General features: G+C 46.4%; 2 protein-coding genes across 4 annotated transcripts in view; one reads left to right on the top strand and one right to left on the bottom strand.

Annotated features, from left to right (window-relative positions):
• The window catches only part of EIF2D (eukaryotic translation initiation factor 2D), a 23,810-nt gene extending 12,731 nt beyond the window's left edge, over positions 1-11,079 (top strand). For both annotated transcript variants that reach the window (XM_006887933.1, XM_006887932.1), the window contains 8 exons: positions 1,805-1,850; positions 2,259-2,362; positions 2,495-2,644; positions 2,978-3,067; positions 4,181-4,276; positions 6,128-6,248; positions 8,521-8,695; positions 10,888-11,079. In XM_006887933.1, the coding sequence (XP_006887995.1) occupies positions 1,805-1,850; positions 2,259-2,362; positions 2,495-2,644; positions 2,978-3,067; positions 4,181-4,276; positions 6,128-6,248; positions 8,521-8,695; positions 10,888-10,958 (853 nt within the window). In that variant the 3' untranslated portion in view covers positions 10,959-11,079. The remainder of the gene's footprint in view (positions 1-1,804; positions 1,851-2,258; positions 2,363-2,494; positions 2,645-2,977; positions 3,068-4,180; positions 4,277-6,127; positions 6,249-8,520; positions 8,696-10,887) is intronic.
• Positions 11,080-15,157: 4,078 nt separating this feature from the next.
• Positions 15,158-23,697, bottom strand: part of RASSF5 (Ras association (RalGDS/AF-6) domain family member 5) — a 118,832-nt gene continuing 110,292 nt past the window's right edge. Inside the window, exons 3-6 of one of the 2 annotated variants that reach the window (XM_006887930.1) lie at positions 21,687-21,797; positions 19,477-19,774; positions 18,769-18,884; positions 15,158-15,608 (exon numbers count right to left, since the gene is read on the bottom strand). In XM_006887930.1, the coding sequence (XP_006887992.1) occupies positions 15,456-15,608; positions 18,769-18,884; positions 19,477-19,774; positions 21,687-21,797 (678 nt within the window). In that variant the 3' untranslated portion in view covers positions 15,158-15,455. The remainder of the gene's footprint in view (positions 15,609-18,768; positions 18,885-19,476; positions 19,775-21,686; positions 21,798-23,697) is intronic. The other variant, XM_006887931.1, reaches the window with a different exon arrangement.

The following is a 23,697-nucleotide window of genomic DNA, read 5'->3' as shown; positions in this document are numbered from 1 at the left end:
AGAGACTTTGGATTTCCATTTATTTATTGTTGCACTTTTCTCCCTGCCCACCCCTCCCCACTCCAGTACATTCTTCTCTTTGAAAAGTAAATGAAAAATTATTTCATTCCCTCCCCCCAGATCCACTCCACTATGCAGCCTTCATTCTGGACTCCAGTCATGACAATAATATCTAATCATATATCCCTTTTAGACAGTTCTCTCCCTCATCAGTTTCTATACAGTGTATATTAGTTAGCTTCTCTTTTCTTAAGTTCTCCCCAACCCCAATATCAGTCTTGTTTTATAACAGTGGCATTATATAGTATTTGCCCTCTTGTGACGGAGATATTTCACTCAGCATAATGTTCTCCAGGGTCACCCATTTTGTATAATATTTCATTAGTTCCTTGTTTTTCAATACAGCATAGTATTCCATTGTGTGAATATACCACAGCTTCTCTATCCATTCGTTTGTTGATGGGCACTTGGGTTATTTCCAGCTCTTTGCTATTGTGAACAAAGCCGCAATAAACATGGATGTGCATGTATCTGCGTGAGTAGCGGTTATGGTTTCTTTAGGGTATATTCCCAGTAGTGGAATTGCTGGGTCAAATGGTATTTCTATTTGCAACTTTTTATTTTTGTATGTGTGTACCGTCAAATCAGATCTGACTGGTACAGGAGGAGATTGTCCCTCCTTCCCCGGCAGAGCATCTGGTGGATTTGAACCGTGCGCCTCTGGAATTGTAGTTGCAGCTCCTTGCCACTAGGCCACCAGAGCTCCCCTTAATTGCAACTTTTTGAGAAAGCACCATATCACCTTCCACAGTGGTTGCACCATTTTACACTCCCACCAACAGTGAATAAGGGTTCCAGTTTCTCCACAACCTCGGCAGCATTTGTTGTTTGCTCCTCTCTTTAATTTTGCTATTCTCATTGGGGTGAGATGATATCTCATAGTTGTTTTGATGTGCATCTCTCTTAGAACTAGGGATTTTGAGTACTTCTTCATGTGTTTGTTTGCCATCTGAATGTCTTCTTCGGTGAAGTGTCTGTTCATATCCTGTGACCATTTTTCTGTTGGGTTGTTTACCTTTATCTTGTTGTGGTGCTTAAGTATTCTATAAATTCTAGATATAAGTTCCTTATCAGATATGTCATTACCAAATATTTTTCCCCTGGTCTGTGGTTTCCCTTTTTACCATGTTGGAGAAGTTTTTGGATATGTATAGGGATTTGATTCTTAGAAGGTCCCATTCATCTATTTTATCCTTTTCCGGTTGTAGGCAGATAGTTAATACTTTAAGCTTCACAGACTGTACATTCTATTTTGCAGTGACTTCCGTGTGTCCTTGTAGCACTAACAAAATGATAGATAATATTTTAATGAATAGGCACAACTAGATTAGGTAGAACTTTTGAGGCCACAGAAGGTTGTCTGGTTTGAGAAGAATCTAGTACTATCTCTAATGTCATTGCCTCCGGCCACATATGACTATTTAGGTAAAATGATTTAAAATTCATTTCTTCAGTCACAGTCACATTTCAAGTTCTTACTAGTCACATGTAGTGAGGAGCTGCTGTGTTGGACAGCTCAGATAGAGAATGTTCCATTTCACAGAAAGCTCTACTGGATAGTGCTAACGCACTGTCTCTAAGTCTGCATCCTTATCTGATGCCACCATGGGGCAGAGAGTTCTGAGATGGTGGCTTCTTTGAACGTGGAGGAGGAAGACTGAGGAACAAGGCTCACCTTCAGCATCAAGCAGGCCCCAACACTGCTGTTTTGTGATCTTAACTTGCCTTTTCCATCTGTCATCAGCCCCGAAGGACAACAGCTGGACATAAAGAAGTCAAGCTACAAAAAGGTAAGCAGACATCATCTTTGCAGGCCCACAGTTGTGGACAGAGATGGGACACACGTGGCATGAGGTGATGGGTACTGGGGAGCCTTGTCCACAAGGTTCCAGCCAGAAGCTTTTTATCCACATATGAGGATGGAGAAAGAAAACTTCTTGGCAAAGGCAGATGGGTGGGCACGCACTCCTCTCGTTCCTTTGGCCCTTTTACGTCTGGCCAGAATCCTGAAAGGTGAAGCAGTTGGCCTTGAGCGGCTTCTCTGCTCTCTGCCCTTCTGGGTGGGGGCTCTCAGTTCCTCATGTGAGAATGCAGGGATTGACTCGTATCTCTCCACGGTACCGGCTGAGCTTGGTTGTCGGTGCTCAGTGTGGATGTGGACCTGTGAAGTCCCCTACCACTGGCCCTCTCTCCCTTAGCTCTCTAAGTTCCTGCAGCACATGCAGCAGGAGCACATTGTACAGGTGAAGGAGCTGAGCAAAGGGGTGGAGAGCATTGTGGCTGTGGACTGGAAGCACCCAAGGTGAGTTGAGTGCAGAGGGCCTGGTCACTAGCTCAGCTGGCCGCAGGGCACCTACCTGGGCTGTAGACTGGGGATTGATTGCCTAGACACTAGTGTAAACTATTTTTTTTCCTTTCCTCTGCTGGGTTTTAGGATCACATCTTTCGTCATACCCGAGCTCTCCCTGACTTCCCAGACTGTCCAGGAGGGTAGCAGGGAACAGCCCTATCACCCTCCAGATATTAAATCCCTCTACTGTGTCCCAGCCAACATGACCCTGCTCTTCCAGGAGTCTGGCCACAAGTGAGTTTTTAGAGAGCAGCCCTTTTTTGCCTACTTAACGTTCTGGCCTCTAGTTCCTCTGACCCTGAGTCATCGTCTCTGTGACTGGCAAGCTTTTGTCTGTCCATCTTCTCCCTTTCTGCTAACTCCAGCTTGAAGCCTCTTTCTCCTGGGAAAGTTCTCTGGACTAAAAAGAATAAGCAAGTAGATTTCTCCCTCTTGTACCCATAACAATTCTTCACATGGTCTTGCGCACCTCAGTGAAACAAAAGGAAGAACAGAGAGGCTGAGGAGTTGCATTCCGTCTTGCAGCATAGCATGAACTAACGTGACGCCCTGCTCACTTCTCACTAGGAGGGGGAGCTTCCTCGAGACCAGTGAGGTGCGAGCAGTCATCATCAGCTATGCCAAGAAAAACGACCTCGTGGATGCGGACAACAAAAAGTGAGTGGATGAGGTGCAGAACCTTTGTCTGGTTTGTTAGTTAAGAATCTGATGGACATAGACACGTGTATGGAGGATCTTTGGAATGGAAGAGAGCCTAGAAAACCATGGTATCTGAAAAATACCAAGAACGGTGGTTTCTAGACAATGGGCTATGAATACCTAAAGATGCTGCATAGGCAGTTCAGATCCAGATGTGCTGTAAACAATGACTGACAACTAAATTGATATTATCACACAGATACCCACTACCGGCTTCTCAGTGCAGATGGTGGTGCGAGAAACAAAAAGTAAACTTATTTAATGACCAAAGTCATCATAGGTTCTTAGTATTCTTTATTCTCTTAGCATGGGATACCAAAATTCAACTACCAAATTTTTTTTACTTTTAAAAGGCATCCTTACGATCATTGAGTTGGGTACTACTGGCCTAACTGATAACCCTCGTTGATTATTTATTTATTGTTAATACTGGTTTATTTACAAAGTTCATATACATTTTTTTTCACACTGAATCTTTCCCATTTCCTGGACCCCCCTCTCTATCCATCAAATTGCGTGACCCTATGATTAACAGCCTTAACAGCTGCCCCTCTTCCCCCCTTGGATTCTCATACTCCTTCTATAATAATGGTCTTACACGGTATTTGTCCTTACGGGACCAAGTTAGTTCACTCAGCTAACGCTCTCCAGTCCCTCGCAAGTTAGGTAGTGATCTACAAAATCTTTGCTCCTGTGTGTTGCATAGGATTCTGTTTGAACACCCTCATTTGTTGGATTTCCTCTCTTCCCTCCTAAGAGTTCCTTCCCATCTCCTAGCCTGCTGTGAAACTAATGCCTAGAAAGCTAATTGCCTGAGGTCACGTGGTTAGTGAGAGGCAGAACTGAACAAAGGATCCCAATTTTCCCTTCACACCTTCTCCTACACCATCTGCTTCTCTTTCTAGGAAAGAGCTTGTGCCTTCCATCCACAGGGTGCACTGCTTGAGAGCTGTGGTTCCATAATTGGTTATGATCTCAAATGACTGCGAAGAACAGAATAAGAGATAAGCCCTAAGTTGGCTCTTCGGTAGGTCTTAAATTTCTTTATTGTTTGTTTCTTTTCCCTTTTAGTCTCGTGAAGTTAGATCCTGTTCTGTGTGACTGCATCTTAGAGAAAAATGAACAACACGTAGTCCTAAAACTCCCATGGGATAATCTCCTGACCAGGTATCAGCTTGGGAACTTCTGTGGTGCCTCCTCTAATATCTCTTGCTTTGAACTTTAAATCATCATTATCTCAGTCTCTGACTTTCCTTCCATAACCTGTACTGTATTAACACAGTCTTGACTGATTCTTACGTGCAATCAATCAACTTGATTCCACACATTGTAGAAGGAATTGAAAGGACAAAAGAAAAAGCTTCCACTGGAAAGAAGAATCTCGGAAAATTTAGAAGTTAAGGTGACTGCATGGTGGGGGTGAGGGTAAAAGGGAGTTACCTTCAAATCTTCAAAGACTGAATTTTTAAATACATCTATTTTTCCATAGAACCATAATTAAAAATTATTTCTATCAGGAATAGGTGAACTATATATAGCATGTGGGCCAAATTCATTTCATTGGAACACGGCCACACATTAATTTATGTATTGTCTGTGACTGCTTTTGCACGACATTTGACAGAGTTGAGCAGTTAGGATAGAGACCATACAGGGCGTGAAGCCTTAAATATTTATTGCGGCTTTTGAGGACCCTAGAATATGATAGCGAAATATGTTTACATAAAAGGTAGGAATTGCTTGCAATAAAAGTGATTGGTGATTGAAATGTGCACAGATACAGAGCAGTACTTGGTAGCAGTAGACTAGGTATGAGCCATTTTTGAGACCACTTAGGACAGTCTCCACACAGCAGACTGGGCACATTGTCAGGGGACAGGCCCGAGGGCGCTGTGTCCGTGCTGTGCTCATTCCTGTCCCCTCCTTGCTTCAGTGGATTGCATCCTTGGCTGCAATTTGAAATCATCTGCGGAGCTTTGAAGATACCTCTGCCTGGGTCCAGCTTCTAGAAACTCTGATTTAATTGTTCTAGAATGATGCTCTCTAGATGATTAGAATGATTTTATTGTGCGCCTAGACTGAAGAAAGAACATCCTGGAGAGAATAATGAGGTGTAGTGGTTTGATTTTACTTGGATCAACAGTCAGTGGCCATGAAGCCTGTAGTCATGAAATCAGGGTCTTTTACATTGAGCACAATGGCAGGAAAAGACTTCTTAACTGTTGAAAACTAAAACTGTCATTTTTAGAACTAAGGTCTCCCCGACCTAAGCTTTGGTCTTTTCAGTAGCCTCATAGGCACACCAAAAGCTGGATAAGAAAAAGAATGGGTGCATTCAAAATGTGGAATATTGACCCTTCTGAGCACTGCTGGGAGAAAGAACACACAATCTTAGAAGAAAGCCAGCCAGAATGCTCCTTGGAAATGAGGATGGCAACGCTTCAGCTCACTTTCTTTAGACACGTTGTTGTTGCTGTTCTGTGCCTTCGAGTCAAGACCAACCCGTAGCTGAGTCCCCAGCAGGTTTTCAGAGGCAGCAAATTCGCATGAGAAGAGATTGCTCCTTCTCCCATGGAGCAGCTGGCTTTGAACTGTGTGCCTTTGGGATTGCAGTACAGCTTCTTACCTCTATCCCTCTAGAGTTCCATTAGACCAATCATTAGGAGAAACCAATGGCTAGAAAATTACATCATGGATGGTGAAATAGAGGATCATTCAAGTGGGAGAAACCTTCAGTGAGAGGAATTGACACAGTGACTAAAACAATGGGCTCAAACAAGGCAACAATTGTGAAGATGGTGCAAGACTGGCCAATATTTCATCCTGTCATATATAAGGTCACCGTGAGGGGCACCTAGAGCTCGATGGCACTGACAGCAGCAGTGTGTCATCTGTGTTGAACCCGGGCCCTGCAAGGTCAGGGTGTTCCCAACAACCTGATGACGGTGGAGAATGAGGGAATGGGGACTTCCTGTACTGGCTGAATCAGTCTTCAACTCATTAATTCCCTTGTTTCAGATGTTTGGGAAAATTACAGCCTGCCTATCAAGTGACCTTCCCTGGACAAGAGCCCATTGTGAAGAAAGGGAAAATCTGTCCAATTGACATCACCCTAGCACAGAGAGCGTCTAATAAAAAGGTAAAGACAGTGATAGAGAATGGTGATTTAATGTCCCTGCTAAATACTTGTCTCTCTAATGGAGGGGTTTAGATTCTCCTCATGTATCTCACTGGTTGTTTATGAAACATGCATATTTATGTGATTGCAAAACAGGTGAAGCTGCCCCTAGAACGGAATAAATGCTGCTCTCTAGAATTTATGCTAGGAAATGTACAAAAACCTGGTTCCAAGAGTAGACAAAGGTTTTCTTTTTTCTTTGAAACTGCTATGGTTAGCACTTCTAAATCCTGTGACCTCCTGGGCCTTGCTCAATGAAATAACTTACAAAGAATTGCTAAAGGATGGACAAACATCTGCCCTCGATTCTGTGGACAGGTGGCTCCTGGAAAGGCATTCCATTTGTTTTCTTTGTCTGAAGACAGAGAACTAAGCGTGTTGATGTTAGGTGTCATAGACTACACCTCACAGCAGCCCTGTCTTTACTTTCACCAGCCTCATGGTCTGCCCTGTGCCCAAGCGCATTGCTACAGTCACTGTATCAGTCCATTTAGTTGTCTTCCTCTCTTTCTCTGATCTTCTGCCCTTCCTAGCATGATGTCTTTTTCCAAGAACTGGCTCTTCCTGGCAACATGCTCAAAGTGTGTGAGTTGAAGTGTCACCATCCTTACTTCTAAGGAGCAGCCTGGTTGGACTTCCTCTGGGATGTGCCCCCAGGTTGGGCTACACAGGAGTCAGGGACAGATTTATTTGTACTTTTGGCAGTCAATGGGATGCTCAGTGCTTTTTGTCAACAGCAAAGTTCAAAGGCATCAACTATTCCTTGGTCTTCCTTATACTTTGTCCAACTTCCAGATGTATAGGAAGCAATTGAAAATAGCAGAGGTTTGACCAGGCACACCTTAGTGACGTCCTTGTTGCTCTCTGCCACTGAGTTGGAGCTGACCCATAGCTTACCTTTCAGAGGCAGTAAATTGCACAGGAGGAGATGCCCACTTTTCTCCTGTGGAGCACCTGGTGCATTTGAACTGAGTATATCTGTGTTGACTGCATGAATTGCAGACAACAAGCTTGGATTCAAAGCGAAACGCTTTCTGTGCTCGCTTCGGCAGCACATATACTAAAATTGGAACAATACAGAGAAGATTAGCATGGCCCCTGCGCAAGGATGACACGCAAATTCGTGAAAGTGAAACGCTTTCTAATTTACTGTTAAAAGTTTAGGTTGTGAATTAGATACCCTGCTGCACAGATAGATAGATAGATAGATTTTTTTTTAGAAATTTTAATTATTATTATTCATTTTAATGAGTTTACAGAGAGTTAGGGTTTCCATTCGTTCATTGTTGCACTTTTCTCCCTGTCTACCCCCTTCCCCTACATATTTTTTTAAAACACATTTTATTGTGTTTTAAGAGAAAGTTAACACACAGATTAGTTACCCGTGTAACAGTCTGTGCACAAGTTGTTTTGTGACTTTGGCTTCTGTTTTGCAGTGTCAGCAGTCTTTCCATTTAAGACTTGGTAATGGGTTTTGTTATTATGTTAAGCAGAGTCCTTATATTTGTAGAGAAAATGATCTAATATCTTTGCCATAAAGTAATACGGAGCAAGGATAAAGATGAATCAGGTTTGACCATGAGTTGATAATTATTGAGATCAAATGGTGGGTACATGGATGAGTTCAATTTGTGATATTATTTTGTTATGTGCCATCAAGTTGCCAGCAACTCATGTTGACCCTACTTAAAACAGCTCTGAAGCCTGCCCTGTCCTGAGCCTGTCTCACTGACTCCAACACACCTACCCCCATTGCCCCAGTCACTGGCAATCCATCTCCTCCGGGGTCGTCTTCTCCTACACTGTCCCTCCATACTTCCAAGCATCATGTCCTTCTCCAAGGACTGATCCCTCCTGGCCACGTGCCCAAAGCATGTGAGACAGAGCTTCAAATCCTCGCCTCCAGGGAGAAACTTGGATTTACCTTCTACAAGACAGATCTGTTTGTTCTGGCAGTCTATGGTATTTTATTTTTATTTTAAATTTGTACTAAAAATACCATTTAAAATATATATGATGGCTGGAGTATCTTAACACATGTATTGGGTGGGGTGGAATGATGAACTTAGACTCACAAAGGTACATTATCTAGATGAAAAGTATAATTATAGGCATTGGTGAACCATCAGAAATCACAGACGTGAGGTGGCTGCAAGGTGCACAAGGCCCTGCGGAGTGGAGGGGCATGTGGGCTGCACTCCCCATCCATCTTCTGTCTTGACTGTCTTCCCAGGTGACCATCATCCGGAACTTGGAAGCCTATGGCTTGGACCCGTGCTCAGTGGCCACTGTCCTCCAGCAGCGATGCCAAGCAAGCACCACTGTCACTCCTGCCCCTGGGTCCAAGGACAGCCTTCAGGTCCAGATCCAGGGAAACCAGGTCCACCAGCTCAGCCGTCTGCTGCTTGGTGAGTGCTCCCCGCCACCTTTGCACCAGAAGCAGCAGCATGTGATGTTAAATTGGACAAAAATCTTTCAGCCAACTCACTTTAATCCAGCTATCATAACACCACTGTATATATTGCACATAGTTTTTATCAGATTCAGTCCCATCCCTAACACTACAGATCTGTGAGGCCAGTACTATGGTGATTATGATTATGATAAGTGAAGAGTATGAGAGGAAGGGGATGCTGCACGCTAGCAAGATGTGGAACCAAGGTTTGAGCCAGATTCTCGACCTCCAATTCAGAGTCCTCTCCGCCATACTGGTAGCTCTCTTCCTGAGTGTCCTTCATAAGCACTTCCTGAGCACGTCCACTGTGCCATACACTTTGCTGGACTTTTGTCAAAGTATTGGGTCTCCCTTGCAGAAGAGGTAACTTGAGGTTCAGTACCTTGCCCTGAGTTCATCTTTTGAGTGCTGGAACTGGACTCTGAACTTTGCTTTTTCAGACACCTAAATTTGAGTTCTTTTCATTCACCAACCCTGGATCTCATTCACCAACCCTGGATCTCCCAGGTTCCTGTTTGCCTTCAGTTCAAATCATCCTCCAAGTCTTTGCCTGAGTTGACTTTCTAAAACAGATGTGCGATTTCACCTCTGTGCCTTCAGAATAAACTCCTTCCCTCACCCCAGTCTTCAATTCAAGCTGTCTTGACAGCCCCAACTCTGTTCTCAGCTATGTTGGTCTCCTCCTGCCCCCAACCCCCCACGTGTGCTATAACACTGCACCTGCACTTGTCCGTGGGCCATTCCCTCACTTCGTGTACCCTCCTGACCTTGTGAAACCCCAGCCCCTGTGAAACCAGCCCTGGAGAATGTCTGTCTTTCTTTATGTGCCCGTAAATTAACATCTTTGTTGAAGGTTATTTGAATTTTATTTTATGTTGAATTATTTACTCCAGTGCTTTAAGTTTTTATTTCTTCAGTTTCTTCTGGGAGATCTTTTTCTTCTGGGCAACCTCCTCTTCTGGTTTAGGAACAATCTGTTCCTTTTCAGTAGGGATCATCTCAGTGTGGCAGGGGGAGCTCATGTAGGGGTTAATCCAGTCATGAGCTCTGTACATGCGCTGGTGCATCTTGGGAGCTTTGTTCACCTGGATATGCTCAATGACTGGAGAATTGCCATCTAAACCCTTAAGTTCAGGATTACTCTCTGTTAGTGGCAAGAAGCTGTACTGCAATCTTGAAGGTATGTGGTTTGAGGCCAACAGCTGCTCAACGGGAGAAAGATAATCATTCTCCTTTGGATTACCGCCTCTGAAAACCTGCCAGAGGGTCAGCTATGGGTCAGTTCCAGCTCTACAGTACATAACAAGAGCAAAAACTCAGGCCACCAACCCTGTGTCCAACGCCACCGTTTGGTCTGGACACACCTACCAGCTTCACCATTGTCACATTGGGATGGCACACACTGCAAAGTGACGTCTTTCAGATACTTGGTGACTTTCCAGATACGCATACCCTTGATGTTCTGGGCATATTTTGATGGTCTTTAAATGGACCTGGAGATTTGAGCCTCTTGATTTGCATGATTTTGTGGGGTTTTCTAAGTAATGAACCATTTTGGGAGATCAGCTGAGGCTGCTCACGGAAAGAGTTAAATTAACATTCTTTTTAAAGTGCTAAGAAAGCCCTTTCCAGTGAGCCCCTTGACAGCATGGGCCTGGCCTTTTTCATCTTCAGAGCCTGTCACATAGTAAATGCTCATTTAGCAAATTTATTGCGTGACCCAAGGCAAGGCCCACAATTAAAGTCTAGAGTTGAGCCTCTTTATGAGAAGAACCCCAGTGAGGTGCCAAGAGGAAAACGGATGCACACGCAATTGAACACAGGCATAAAGACATACCTTCTCTCTCATGAGAAAATCATAACACCACCAAGTACACTAGAAAGTGATCATTATTGTGGAAGCTGCTGGAATGTGTACCTTGGCCTTGAAAAATCCCCGCAAGCCTCCCATGAGGGTTCCTGAGCAGATCCTTGGCAGCAGAAGTAAGCACACTGTCGGGCTTTGGGGCTAGGAGGTGAGCTGTGCAGAACCGAGGCCTCGCTGGGCCAGGGCCACAGAGTGAGAGTGTGAGGCCAAGGCTGCAGGGGCAGCAGGACAGAGACCTGGGATTCTCTGCTGAGGGGTTTCTATTTTTTTGATTGTAGATGAGTACCAGCTCCCTCGAAAATACATTCAAGGCCTTGAAAAGGCCCCCAAACCTGGCAAGAAGAAGTGACAGACTCTTACTCCATGTCCTGCATCCAGTGGAAGTCCAAGCATGGGGCTGGTAATTTATATGAAGATTTTCAACTTTTGCTAATGAAAAAAATTCTTTACCAAAATAAATTTTTATTCTACTGTAAATCTGATTTCTCCTTTGTTTCCTCCACTTAGCTTAAATGTTCCAAGTTTTAAAATCGGAAGCATTTTAAGTTGACCGTGGAGTGTCTTTTCCATTCATGTGGGTTCAGTGGTTTAGTTCCTCCCCTTTCAAGTTAGGACAGCCCATTTAAAAATCGAGCAGATGGGGCCTTCCTGTTTTTGAAGCCTCTCACCCAACTATTCCATAGCCTCTTGCTCATCTGTTCCCACTAATTAACCTCTAAGCCAAAAATAGTTCTTGCTTCTAAAGGATTATTCATATAGGAAATAACGCAGCTGTTCTCTGTCATCAGTTCAGGCAACAGAATAAAGAATTGGCCCTTAATTGCAGCAGAATTCAGACTAGCTAGAAATGAGAAACAATAGAAGCCCACCAGGACATGGATATCTGTATGACAGCAATTCTTCCCCAGTTCTGGCATACCGCCACCAACCATGGTAGATTTGTGATGTGGCTCCAAGATGACAGCTTTGTGACAGTGCGGAGTCTTATACAGCAAATGCCTTCTTTAGCTCTGAAATGCTTAGTCTCCAATTCACAGGAGTCTCTACTTGGTCTTCAGCGGGTCCGTGGCCCTCCTAAAACTGTGAGCAAGATTTTGTGTGATATATTTCCTGAGGGCAGGGTCACGCTTCTGTCCAGGTCCCAAAGGGATCACCTAATAGCAAAAAGGTTCAGTGCCAGTGCTGTAGACCCTGCCCTGTTCCGAGGGTCACTTCTGTAGACAGCACTTCTTAGAAAAGGATGTGGTTGGGGGGAGGGATGTAGAGAAAATAGTACAACAATGAATGAATGGAAATCCAAAGTTTCTATAAATATTCATTAAATTTAATAAAATTTAAAAAAAGAAAAGGATGTGGTTGGTAGAGGCCAGTGAAAGTAAGGGATGGCCTAACTCAGATGAAGTCACATGATAGCTGAGACAGCAGTTCAACCAAGATGAACACAGTGCGGGACCATGACACATGTGATTGTTACACGCAAGGCTACCGTAAGTCAGAGCTGACCCGACAAATACTAACAGAAACAGGGATAGAGGTCCATATGAACACTATGGGCAGGATGGTTAGTGTTCACACACAAACCTGAGGCTTTGCACTCTTGGAGGGCCTGGAGGGTACAAAAAGGCGGTGCACACGAAGCCAGTACACGGTGGCACCGAATCTGAAATGAATGTTTGTAAACCAGAATTCTGCTCTGACAAAGTGCCGTCAAGGCCTGTGCTTTGGGCAAGTTTTTCCACCGAGAAGCCATCTTCCATTTCCCCATGTGAACACCACCAAGTGTGCCTGGGAGCTAAGCTGTGCGGTGGAGTCCCCTTTCTATGTGCTAAGTTAAACACTGTCTAGATCAAAGGTGCTGCTTTTCTTAATCCTATGCTGAAACCATTTGAGTTTCAAGGAAAAGAGCAGAAACTCATCACTACCAGGCTTTGGAAAAATTCTTGGAAGATGTACTTTTGGAGGTCTAGGTGAGCAAATGCTGTAGGTATGCCCCATTCTTGGGTAAGTTTTGGAGTGTCTGTGGGGTGAGCTCTTTGCTCTCCTAGAGAGGTTGGCGGCTGAATGGCTGCGCCCCTGCAGCCCACGGCCACTGCAGTGTATGTGATCAGTACTGGAAGGAAGCGAGGAACTCCTTTATGATGACTGGCTGTTGCCTTTGGTAGAAGTCAGAGACTGCAAAGTGAGAACTCTGCTTATCTTTCCAGCCCTGTGTCCAGGTGAGGGTGGCTCAGGCCTATCTGCCCTCCTTTTTAGTAACTCCAGAAGTAGAGTCATTGCTTACTAATAATGGCTTAGCTCATCCTGTGTTCACAGTTCCAGGCAGTCCCTCCTGTTTCTACCTCAGCATCTTTTTATAGTAAGCTCTCTTCTCTCTCCATCTTGTGGAGATGTGGAATAGCCAGTCACCTAGGCAGTGTCCAGCCCAAGCATTTGGATGCTTTCCTCAAAGCTATTTGTCTGCCCTTTTCTGCTGACTGACAGAAAGCCATCAATGGTGTGCCCTCCTCTGTCCCCACTCTCCCAGCTCCCGATTCCCATTCTAAGGGGAAGCTCAAGAAAGAAGTCCCTGATACCAGTCAGTTTTGGAACAAGCTTTTATTACTTTTTTTTTAACCCCATATAAGAAAGAGACTTTAAAAGAAAATATCCTCAAAAGAGACACGCGGAGCATCATGACTGTGGAAGGCACTACCAGCAGCGAGGCCCACCTCTGGAGGGAAGGATTATTTATACTTTTTTTTTTGAGGCTTAAACCTCAGCATTAGGTCCTGGGTCTAACTGTGCTTTAGATAAAATGTAACTTTTATTCTTAATTTTTTTTATTTCATAAACACCCTATCTCTTCATATATATATATATATATATAGCCATATGCCTTTTATGTTTATGTACACGAACACTCTCACACACTTTTCCTTCTCAAAAATAAAACAGCCATCCCCATCCGAGGGAGGTTCTCAGCAGCATTCACAGCACTTGCAGCAGGAGCCATGCCTTCTAGTAATGTCAGAGACATGCAGGAGGGAGGAGGGGGACGACCCACTTCCTCTAGGACACGGCAGGGGAGGGGGATTTTGAAGGACGAGGTGTGATACAGCTGAGCACAAGATGGCAGTTAACCAGGGTGTCTGTGGACTAAAGATCTGTTAGAGTTGCCAGCTCGCCTTGCTTTTGCAGCTCTTGATGGTTTGTCTGACAAGGGTCAGCATTCCTTCTGTGATCAGAGGCCGTGTGGACTCAGCAAGGGTCAGTCAGGAGGGAATGTTTGAGGTTCCATAAGGAAACTGGGGCTTGAGCCAACCCGAGAAAGAACTGAGTGGGAAGGCAAAAAAAGACGGCCAAGACATGGCCTCTCAGGGGGGGAGACTGGAAACGGGCCCCGCTTCAGAAAGGAAGGGCCCTCTCTCTAGGTTTTGCAGTACCAGCTACTTGTTTGAATGGTTTGGTTCATTTATAACTTTTTCCTTTTCAGTTCGAACCTAAACAAGGTGCCAGTTCACTTGCACAGCTGGGCATGCCTGGTCAACATGGCCTGACTTTCACTTCTTGGAAGTAAGGGCCCCGGAACCCGGAGGGTGGTGTGTAAGCCTTGCCCCACCAATGGGGCGAGGGCCCTCCTGGCCTTGTCTTCCACACTGCTGGCTGCCCTCCTGGCAGGAGCAGGCCAGTAGCAGAGCTTCAAGCAAACATGCCTGCTCCTGTCTTTCTTGGAAAACAAAAAGAAAAGGCACTGAGGTCGAAGGGGAGGCCAGGCCCACAGGCTCCTGTTCCTTTTTCATACCATCATACTGAGGGCTGGCCCGGGCTGCAGAACAGAAAGGTCTCTCCACACTGGCTGAGCTGGAAGGTTCCCCTCTTCAGTCAATACAACTCCTCTGGCAGTACCTGGATCTCCCAGAGTCCAGGGGGAGGAGGAGGTGGTGCTGGAGGCCCCAGGAAGATAGGGACCCCTCCAGGCCCTCCTCTGCCCTCTAGCTGGTGGGGGTGCTGCGGTCAGCTTTGACGTGGATTTTAACTTTATCTAACTGCCTGATTTCCTTACTCAGCAGGAGACTTTAAAAAAAAAAAGTAAATGGTTGGTTTCCCATTGGAGGAAAACATGAGGTTAATGGCAATCAATTTTCAGATTTGTAGCTGAGAAACAAACAGGTTGTTGACAGACGTGACTAGAGACTGTACCAGCAGGTGCAGGCCTTTGGGTTTATGCGGGCACAGGCTCTTGGCTGTAGCTGCTCCCGAGATCTCTGAGCCAAGCTTAGCTTTGGTGCCGCTTCCCCTGGGGTCTGGAACCAGTACTTTATGACCTTCCCTTAAGCATGGGCCACAGGCACCTTGGGCATGGGAACCATCCTTTTATGAGCACTGTCCTGCTTTCAGGACCAAGCTCAGACCTGCAGAAGGGAAACGCTACAGCTTCTGACTCATAAATAAAGGTCACTGTGGGCAGCAAGAGACATGGAACAAAGAGTAAAAGCTCAAAAAGGAACAGGTAACTCTAAAACCTTTGTCTTTCCTTTGCCAGCTGGTGTGACAGGTTCCACTTTGGAGACGAGAGAGGCAGCTATTTGGTTTGTGAAAGGCTCGCAGACTGAGAGGACGACGGTGGTTCTGTGTACAGGAGCACTGATCCCTGGGCAGAATCAAGGGGGCGCAGCAGGGCAGGACAGGCAGGCAGGCACCCTGCAGACAGCTGTCCCCAGGAGAGGGGGTGCCACCTCGGGAACTGCAGGCCCAACACACGTGTGCCCACCACAGGCGTCCTGAGAAAAAGTATCTGTTGCAAAATAATAATTAATAATAATAAAAATAAATCCGAGGGCTTCAGGAGGAGAGGAAACAGGACCGGTTACCCAGGTTTGCCCTGGGATTCTCGTAAGGCCTCTTCCAGTTTCTGCCTAAACTTGTCATACTTCTTCTGCACTTGCTGGATTTTGTCCTGCTCCTCTTTTTCCAGTATTGTCAGGAAGTTCTGGAGCTCCGGGATGGAGAAGGCATCCCACTGTAAACAAGAAGGAGGCAGTGGGGAGGAGAAATGGGAAGAGACAGGTTAGGGCTGGCATGCTACCTCCCTCCTCACCCCATTTACACCTGATTCCTAGCATCTGATAGTGCGCCTTGCTGGGTGCCATCAAGTCGATTGTGACTCGAAAGTTGTGACAGAGCAGAACTGCCCCCAGGGTTTCCTGGGCTGTAGTCTTCACAGGAGCAGATGGACGGGCTGGAGCCGCCACGCTTTCATATTGCAGCCAAGTGCTTAACTGGTGCACCACCAGGCTTCCTACTGCAGCTGAATTGGCAGGTATAATGAGTGAGGTTTGTTTTCTGTCATTTTAGCAAGAAAATTTAAATCCTTGTATCTCATGACTGTGCCCTTTGTTTTTTTAATTTTAGTTTTTATTTTTTGTGTGTACTGTCAAATTGGATCTGACTGGTACAGGAGGAGATTGTCCTTCCTTCTCCAGCAGAGCATCTGGTGGATTCAAACCACGTACCTCTGAGACTGCAGTACAGCTTCTTGCAAATGTGCCTTATTTTTTAAACAAAGTGTTTAAAAATATTTATTATTATTATTATTATTAGATGTGTGTGTTCCATTAAATCAGATCTGACTGGTACAGGAGATTTCCTTCCCCTCCTCCATCAGAGCATCGGGTGGATTTGAACTGTGTACCTCTGGGATTGCAGTGCAGATTCTTGCCACTAGGCCACCAGAGCTCCCTTTTTTTAAAAAAAAAAATTTACATTGGTTTGCTTACAAAGTTTGTATACATTGTGTTTCACACTATTCTTCATTCACCTTTTGTTTCACACAATTATTCCCATTCACTATGTTTTATAAAATTAATTGCCTGGTTTGGATCCACTAGATGCTCTGCTGGAGAAGGAGGGACAATCTCCTGTACCAGTCAGATCCAATTTGATGGTATACACAAAAAATAATAAAATTTTTAAAAAAATTAATCACCATTGGACTATGCCACTCCATTACCCTGTCTTTTCAGGTCCTCACTGGGTCTTTTCCATTTCCATCACCCCCTCCCTCCACCCACCAAATTGAGCAACTCTGTGATTTTGCCCCCACCCACACCCTCATCCCTCTACTCCAACCCCTTCTCCCCTTGGGTCCCCATACATGTCTTAATAATTCCTTCTATTTTTACAATAATGGTTTTATGCTTTCTAAAGTTAAATCCCTGTGCACATCCAAAACTTTTTTTCCAGTAGGGTGAAAAGAAAATCAACCAACTGGGAAAAAACATTTGGAAATACTATCTCAGACAAGCTTCTCATAATAAAAGTTTACAGAATACTCCTGGGCCTCCAGAAGGAAAAGGCTGATAATCCAATTACAAAATAGGCAAAAGACATGCAAAGACTTCACAGAGGAAGACATTTGGAAGGCTGACACATGAAGAAATGCTCAAAATTAAGGGCAATAAGAGAGACCCAAATCAAAACTCTAATGAGATACCATCTCACTCCAATAGCAGTAGCAAAGTATTAGGGCAGCAAGCAATAAATGTTGAAGATATGGAGAGGTGAGAACTCTCTTACACAGCTGGTGGGATTTTAAATGGTACAACCACTCTGGAAGGCAGTTTGGCATTTCCTCAGAAAGCTAAACATAGAAACTGTATGACCCAGCTATTCCATTACTAGGAATATACCCGAAGGAAATTAGAACTGAGACATAAACGGAGATTCATACACCAGTGTTAACAGCAGTGTTTATCACCATTACAAGAACATGGAAACAGCCCAAATGTCCAACTAGAACAGAATGGATTGAGAAACGGTGGTACATTCACACAATGGAATACTACGCAGCACTTAAGAGCAATGATTTTGAAAAATACTACATAACTTGGGAGAGACTGGAGAGCATTTTGCTGGGTGAACTAATTCAGTCTCATAAGGACAAATACTGTATGACTGTGCTTTTGAGAACTGATAAATGTTCAATATCCTCTATGGCATCTAGATGTTGATGGTGGTGGTAGGAAGTCCCCAGGTCCCCCTCTGGCCTGTCCCCAGGATCTGTGTTGGGGCGGGGGTTAGCTCTAGGCTTCCTGACAGGGTGGTAGGAAAGCTCTGGACCTACACATGCGAGACCTGGGTCTTACCAACTCTGACCTGTGCTCACCACTCCACCCTACCTCTAATTCCAGTGACTTCCTGGAGCAGCCAGAGAGTTAAGAGGAGGCCACCACCTGGACAGCGCTGGAAGGCCTGTCAGAGAGGACCCGCCTTCTCAGGGCACGAGTCCCGTCTGCCTTGTTAGGCTGACCCAGGTCAGGCTGACCCAGGAGCTGAGAGGGCAAGGATTTGGACACCTAAGCTCTTCTGAGCACAAAGATGTATTAAGTTGATCAGGTGTAATGCTCACACTGGAGAGCGGAGAAGATGGGTCTAATAATGCAAAGGTGGTTCAGGCTTTCCTATGGTCACAGGGCTGCGGCAGCAGAACCAGGCCTAGAACTAGAATCCAGGCCAGCACCCATCCGCGGTGCGTGTGTACAGGGGACTGGCAAGGCTCAAGTATTCTCAGTGCAATACTTTTTCCAAACAAAACCTTCCACAGACTCCAGTACCTGAAGCAGATGGAAGCAGAGCTGCCCTGGATGCAGAGGGCAGGGAGCAGCCCCTGCCTGCCTCGACTGCCCCAAGTTCCCACAGTGATCTTACCCCAGGACTCATGAGTGCAGCATGGCCAGTGCAGGACAGCACTTCAGGCGGGACCCTGCTCACCCTCACCTCACCTTTCCTCTCCACGGCCCCACTGGCCTGGTGTTACCCTGGTTTATTCAGCACCGTTAGGCTCTCCTGGAGGAGGCTGGCTCAGAATGATCTCTATAACAGAACCTGCTGACCTCTTGCCACCCCAGACTTAGGGAGTTTCTCAGAACCCCTCCACCCTCTGCATTCAGCAGCAAAACAGATGAAATCTTTCCTTTCCTCAGGCCTTGCCAGGTGGTGCTGACAGTCCTGGCTTACAGTGAACCTTCTGAGCCAACACTCACTCCTGCTCAACCCAAGTCACTCGCTGGCGGTTGTCCTCCACTCCCACCTGCACCAGGTGTTCAGGACAGTGCCTGGTGCACCCTCCCCTGGGCACCTGAGGGCAGGGCTGGGGCACCAAGCAAAGGGCGTGCGCTTACCTCCACGTCTCCAGTCTCATTCTCTTTCAGCACAAAGCTGAGGACCTCGGTGTCGGGGCCAGCAAGCAAGCGCAGATGCAGAGGGCAGTCGGCCACGGAGAGTTTCTGGAAAAGCACTGCAGAAGAGAGAGGGGCTGCGTGCTCATCTTGGAAAAGGCGGGCAGGGGCCCAGGGCGGGGGCACGGAACAGGAAAAGCTAGAACCGGAAATGGCTATCCGTGTCATCCCCAGAGACACAAATCAGACAGGAATAAGTACAGAGGCGGAGAATCAGGAAGCATGTGGAAGAATGGTGTTAAATGAAGATTGTAAGCAGTGTCCCAAAACTAAATGGGTACAGATTGTTGAATGGGAAATGAATGTGTTCTGTAAATTTTCACCCCAACTATAACAGAAAGTGAAATAAAAATGTAAGTACGGTAATAGCCTCCTATGTTGGGTGTCTGCTTAGAGTTTAATGTTTCCATTCACACATCACCCAGGAGTGGCAGGGAGGGTGCGCCCCAAACACAGATTCTGAAATGGGAGCCCCTGGTGTGGTTTCCGGGCACTCCCGTGGGATCAGGGGATGTCCTGCCCAGAATCCATGCATCTGAGTATCATTAGGATGGCTGACTCGTGTCCACAGCAGAGCCCACTCCGTCCAAGTGTGACGGTGCTGGACAGAGCTGGGGAAAGGACTTCCTGGCTGGGGACTGGCTGTCATACCTTGCCCATCCTGGTGTATCCGCTTAAAAAGTGCAAACTTCTGGGGGTTGTCCACGACCATGAACTTCTTGAGAAGCCCCTGGATGACCTCGCTGACCGTGGTCGTGCTGCTGATGTGCAGCTGCTTGATGGCATCGAGTGGCAGGTAGAAGGAGGTCCGCTTGTCGGTGGTGGCCGCCAGGTTCACTTCCTTGATGGCGTCATAGATGGACTGCGGCCGGATCCCGGCTGGCACCGTCACCGGCCGCCGCAGTTTCAAATGCACTTTGATGAAACCTGTGTAGGTGCCGTCTTCACTCTGTCAGGGGACAGTGTCATACGGGGTCAGGGTGGGGTCCAGCTACCACTCTGGGGCACTGCTCCCGGGGCTGTAAAGGCCTTTCCTAATGTAGAGTGCCACCCCAGGGCGCCAGACACCCACCTGTCTGATTTCCTTCCTGCTTCTGCTCGTCTGGATGCAACGGAAGGAGAGAAAGGTCTCTCCCCACAGTGAGCCGGGAGGAGCCCTCAGAATCCAGCGACCAGCAAGCATTTTAGGACCTTTTTCCTACAGGAGGCTCAGGCTCTGGCTCCAAGATTCCTTCACCCAGCAGATGCCAACTGTCCCGTGAGTCCCCACCCTGAACCTCCTAGTTCACACCTCCAAACAAGGCATTGCTCTTCCTTCTCCCTGGGACTCCCCTGGAAAGGAGGAAGAAGGCTCCCTAATATTCTTCTTGGAATACCATATTTCCTCTTGCAAATCTTTCCAGAGAACTCACAGTAAGACTGATGTCAAGCCATTTGCCTGGACTTTCTGGCACCCTACCTACCTGGCTGGGTGGCACAAGTGACCTGTATTTGACTAGTGTGTGTGTGTGTTATGTTCTGTGCTACTGGGAGGCCAACAGTTCGAATCCACCAGCCATTCCTCTTCGGAAGAAATATGGATAGTAAGCGTCAGAACCCCAAAGAAGGGTGGCCACAAGTCAAAGTCAACGCAACAGCAAAAGGTTTGGCTTTTTAATTTATTATTGTTGGGCCCAAAGGTCCAGTGTTATTCTCTTTTGGAGGAACATTCTAAGTTATACAGCACTCCTCTGTCAATTTGCTGCACTGAGGCAATCCTGGGGTTGCTGTGATGCTGAAACTTGTGCCATTGTGGTTCAAATGCCATAACGGCTGCCCATGGTGGACAGTGTTTGGTGGAGCTCCCAGTTTAAGACAGGTCTGGAAGCAGGAGTGGCATCCACTTCCTAAACCACATGCCTCTGGAAACTCTATGAACTTGGAGAAACGACGATAATTATAGAAAGGCTTCAGGCCTGATAGGGTCACTATGAGTCGTGCTCAACTTGATGGCAATAAACAACAACAATGTGCCACTGAGTCAACTGCAGCTTATAGCAACCCTATGTACAACAGCTCTGATCCCTGTCCTGTCCTGAGCCATTCTCACTGTCTCTGACACACCTACCCCCATTATCCCAGTTACTGTGTCAATCTCTCTCATCCAGGGGCTTCCTCTCCTGTGCTGTCACTTCTATCCTTCCAAGCATGAAAATATTTTGGTTTATGAACCAAAATAATGGTTATTTGAACCCAGCCAGTGGCACTTTGGACTAAAGGCCTGGAGATCTGTCTGAGCAGAGACTACAGTCAGGAAAACCCTGGGGAATTGCTGCGCTCTGTAATATATGGATGGGGTCATGTGAGCCAGAATCTACCCCAGGGACTTGACCAGACTGGCCAGTTACCCGCAGCCACCAGCAGGGGGCAGGGCTCTTCTACCCTCCCCTCCCTTCCCTGTGAGGACCTGGCCCCAAGCTGAACACCTCCCTTTCTCCCCAGCACCCACACAATCTAAGAACATTCCCCAGGCCAGATAACAACAGATGCCAGAAACAAGAGGGGCAGTGGGAGGAGCTGCAAGCCTTGTCCTGGGCTTCCTGGCATCAGGCCATCAGTCTGTCAGCCACTATTCGCCATTTAATTCCCACCAGATCTAGGGCAGAGGAATACTAGTATCTCTGGTTTACACTGACACTCAGTGGAGTTAACTTCCCAAAGTCACATGCAGAAAAGTGGAGGAACCAGAACCTGGATTCCAGGTCTCAAGCCCATTCTCTTTTCCTCAAGGTCACTAAGATTCTGGCTCCTGAGCCCAGAACAAAGTGGGGAGAGAGCTGAGGAGCCTGACCACAGGGGCGCAGGGGCCAGGCAGGGCTCACCAGCTTCATGCCCAGGCAATTCCTCTCCCGCGTGTTGTAGCTGTCGATTTTCTGCTTGATCTCCTGCAGCGTGGGTGGCCGCCGCGTCTCCTCCACAGGCTTACAGACATTCTGCAAGAGACATGAAGCTGGGGTGAGCACACTGGTTCTCAGGCCGAGAGAGGTGACAGCGACGTGCCCCAACTACCTCTCTGCCTGAGAAATGGTATCGGTCCCACACAGGGACTCAGGGGGGGGAGAAATGAACTCCAACCCCACCTGTGTCGTTGCTGCAGGCTGCCGCCCTTGGCAAAGCAATGTAAGGCCCTCTGTGCCTCAGTTTCCTCCCCTATGACATAGGAACACCACAGACATGAGGGCCGGTGTACAGCCCGGTGCATCTTGACAAAGCCATACTGTCATGTGCCCCCATCACAACCATTCAGAATATTACTGTCTTCATCACGTGCTCAGAAACCCAGTGGAAGGTCAGTTATGTGCCCGTTTTGACTTGATGGTAAAGAGGGGAGGAGTGAATGAACCAGGCCCTGGTTCATCTCCCGTTCTTCCCTCCGCCCCAAATCCTGGCCACCTACTCATGTTTCTTTATGTATAGTTTTGCCTTTTACAGAATATTACATAATTGGGATCATACAATACATAGATTTTTTAAGATGGCTTTTTCCATACTCAACAACATACATTTATAAAGTTCCTCCATGTCTCTTTGCATCTTGCTAACTCATTTCTTTTATTTTTAAATGGTATTTTATTATTTTTAATGAACATTTACAGAGATTTTGGATTTCCATTCATTGTTGCATTTTTATCCCTGCCCACCCCTCCCCACTCCAGTTCGCTCTTCTCTTTGAAAAGTAAAAGAAAAATTCTTTCATTGGTATACAATCCCCTCCCACCTACCCCCAGTACACTCCACTATGCAGCCTTCATTCTGGACTCTTGTCATGATCATAATACCCAATTATATATTGCTTTTAAACTGTTCTCTCAATCATCTGTTTCAATGCAGTATACATAATTTATCCAATTTTTCTCAGTCTCACCCCAACCCTGATGTCAGTCCCATTCTACAACCGTGGCACTATGCAGTATTTGTCCTTTTGTGACTGAGCTACTTCACTCAGCATAATGTCCTCCAGAGTCACCCATTTTGTATAATATTGCATGAATTCCCTGTTTTTCAGTGCAGCATAATATTCCATTGTGTGAATATACTGCAGCTTCTCTATGCATTTGTTTGTTGATGGTGCTAACTCATTTCTTTTTGTCATTGTATGGATGTATCACAGTGTGTTCATTCAGCCAGCTATTGGAGAATGTCTTGGCTGTGTGGTGTTCTTCTGTGACGTCAGGATTCATCCCCCCCCCCACCCTCGTGTGTTTCCTGAAGGTCTGGCCCCTCCAGGGAAGGATTCAGGAGGAATGGGGTTGGGAGAGGTGATTCTGAGGTCTAATTATGTAGTCGGTAGGGAGTTGCGAGGCTAACTTGAAAGCAGTTACCTCTCTGGCAGGTCAAATCCACTGGCTGCTCCATGAAGGAAGACAGGCAATTCCTTGCATGCTGTTTACAGCCCCTGACAACTTGACAGAGGGTCAGCTATGAGTCCTGACTGACGGCTGTGAGAGGTGACCCTGTGCACTCACGCCTACATTTCCCCTGAATTTGCTGCCACCTCAACGTGGGTTTGTCTTCACATTGTCCCATGTGGTGTGGCTGGAAGTGTAGAAACCAGTTCAGTGGAACTTGGGGTCAGAAACCACCCAGGGTTTGCCTGACATTAGAAAAGATCTGGTAATCTTGGTACAGATCAGGGTTCTCCTTTGGCAAATGAGGCACTGAGGCTCAGAAAACATGACAAAGGAGAGCAAAGGGAGCTGGAGTTCTCTGTACAGCCTCGCAGAGGCTGTCCTGGGCTTGTTAGTGGAATCTGACATCACTTACAACCAACCACCAAAGCGCATCCCCACAGAAGACAGCCCCTGACTTCCCCCAGTAAGCCTGTCGGGGAGA

Source organism: Elephantulus edwardii, unplaced genomic scaffold (assembly GCF_000299155.1).
Source record: "Elephantulus edwardii isolate Elephantulus edwardi_28Jun2011 unplaced genomic scaffold, EleEdw1.0 scaffold00063, whole genome shotgun sequence".
NCBI classification, from domain to species: domain Eukaryota; kingdom Metazoa; phylum Chordata; class Mammalia; order Macroscelidea; family Macroscelididae; genus Elephantulus; species Elephantulus edwardii.
The sequence above is the reverse complement of the archived record's forward strand: the minus strand, read 5'-3'. Positions and strand labels throughout refer to the sequence as shown.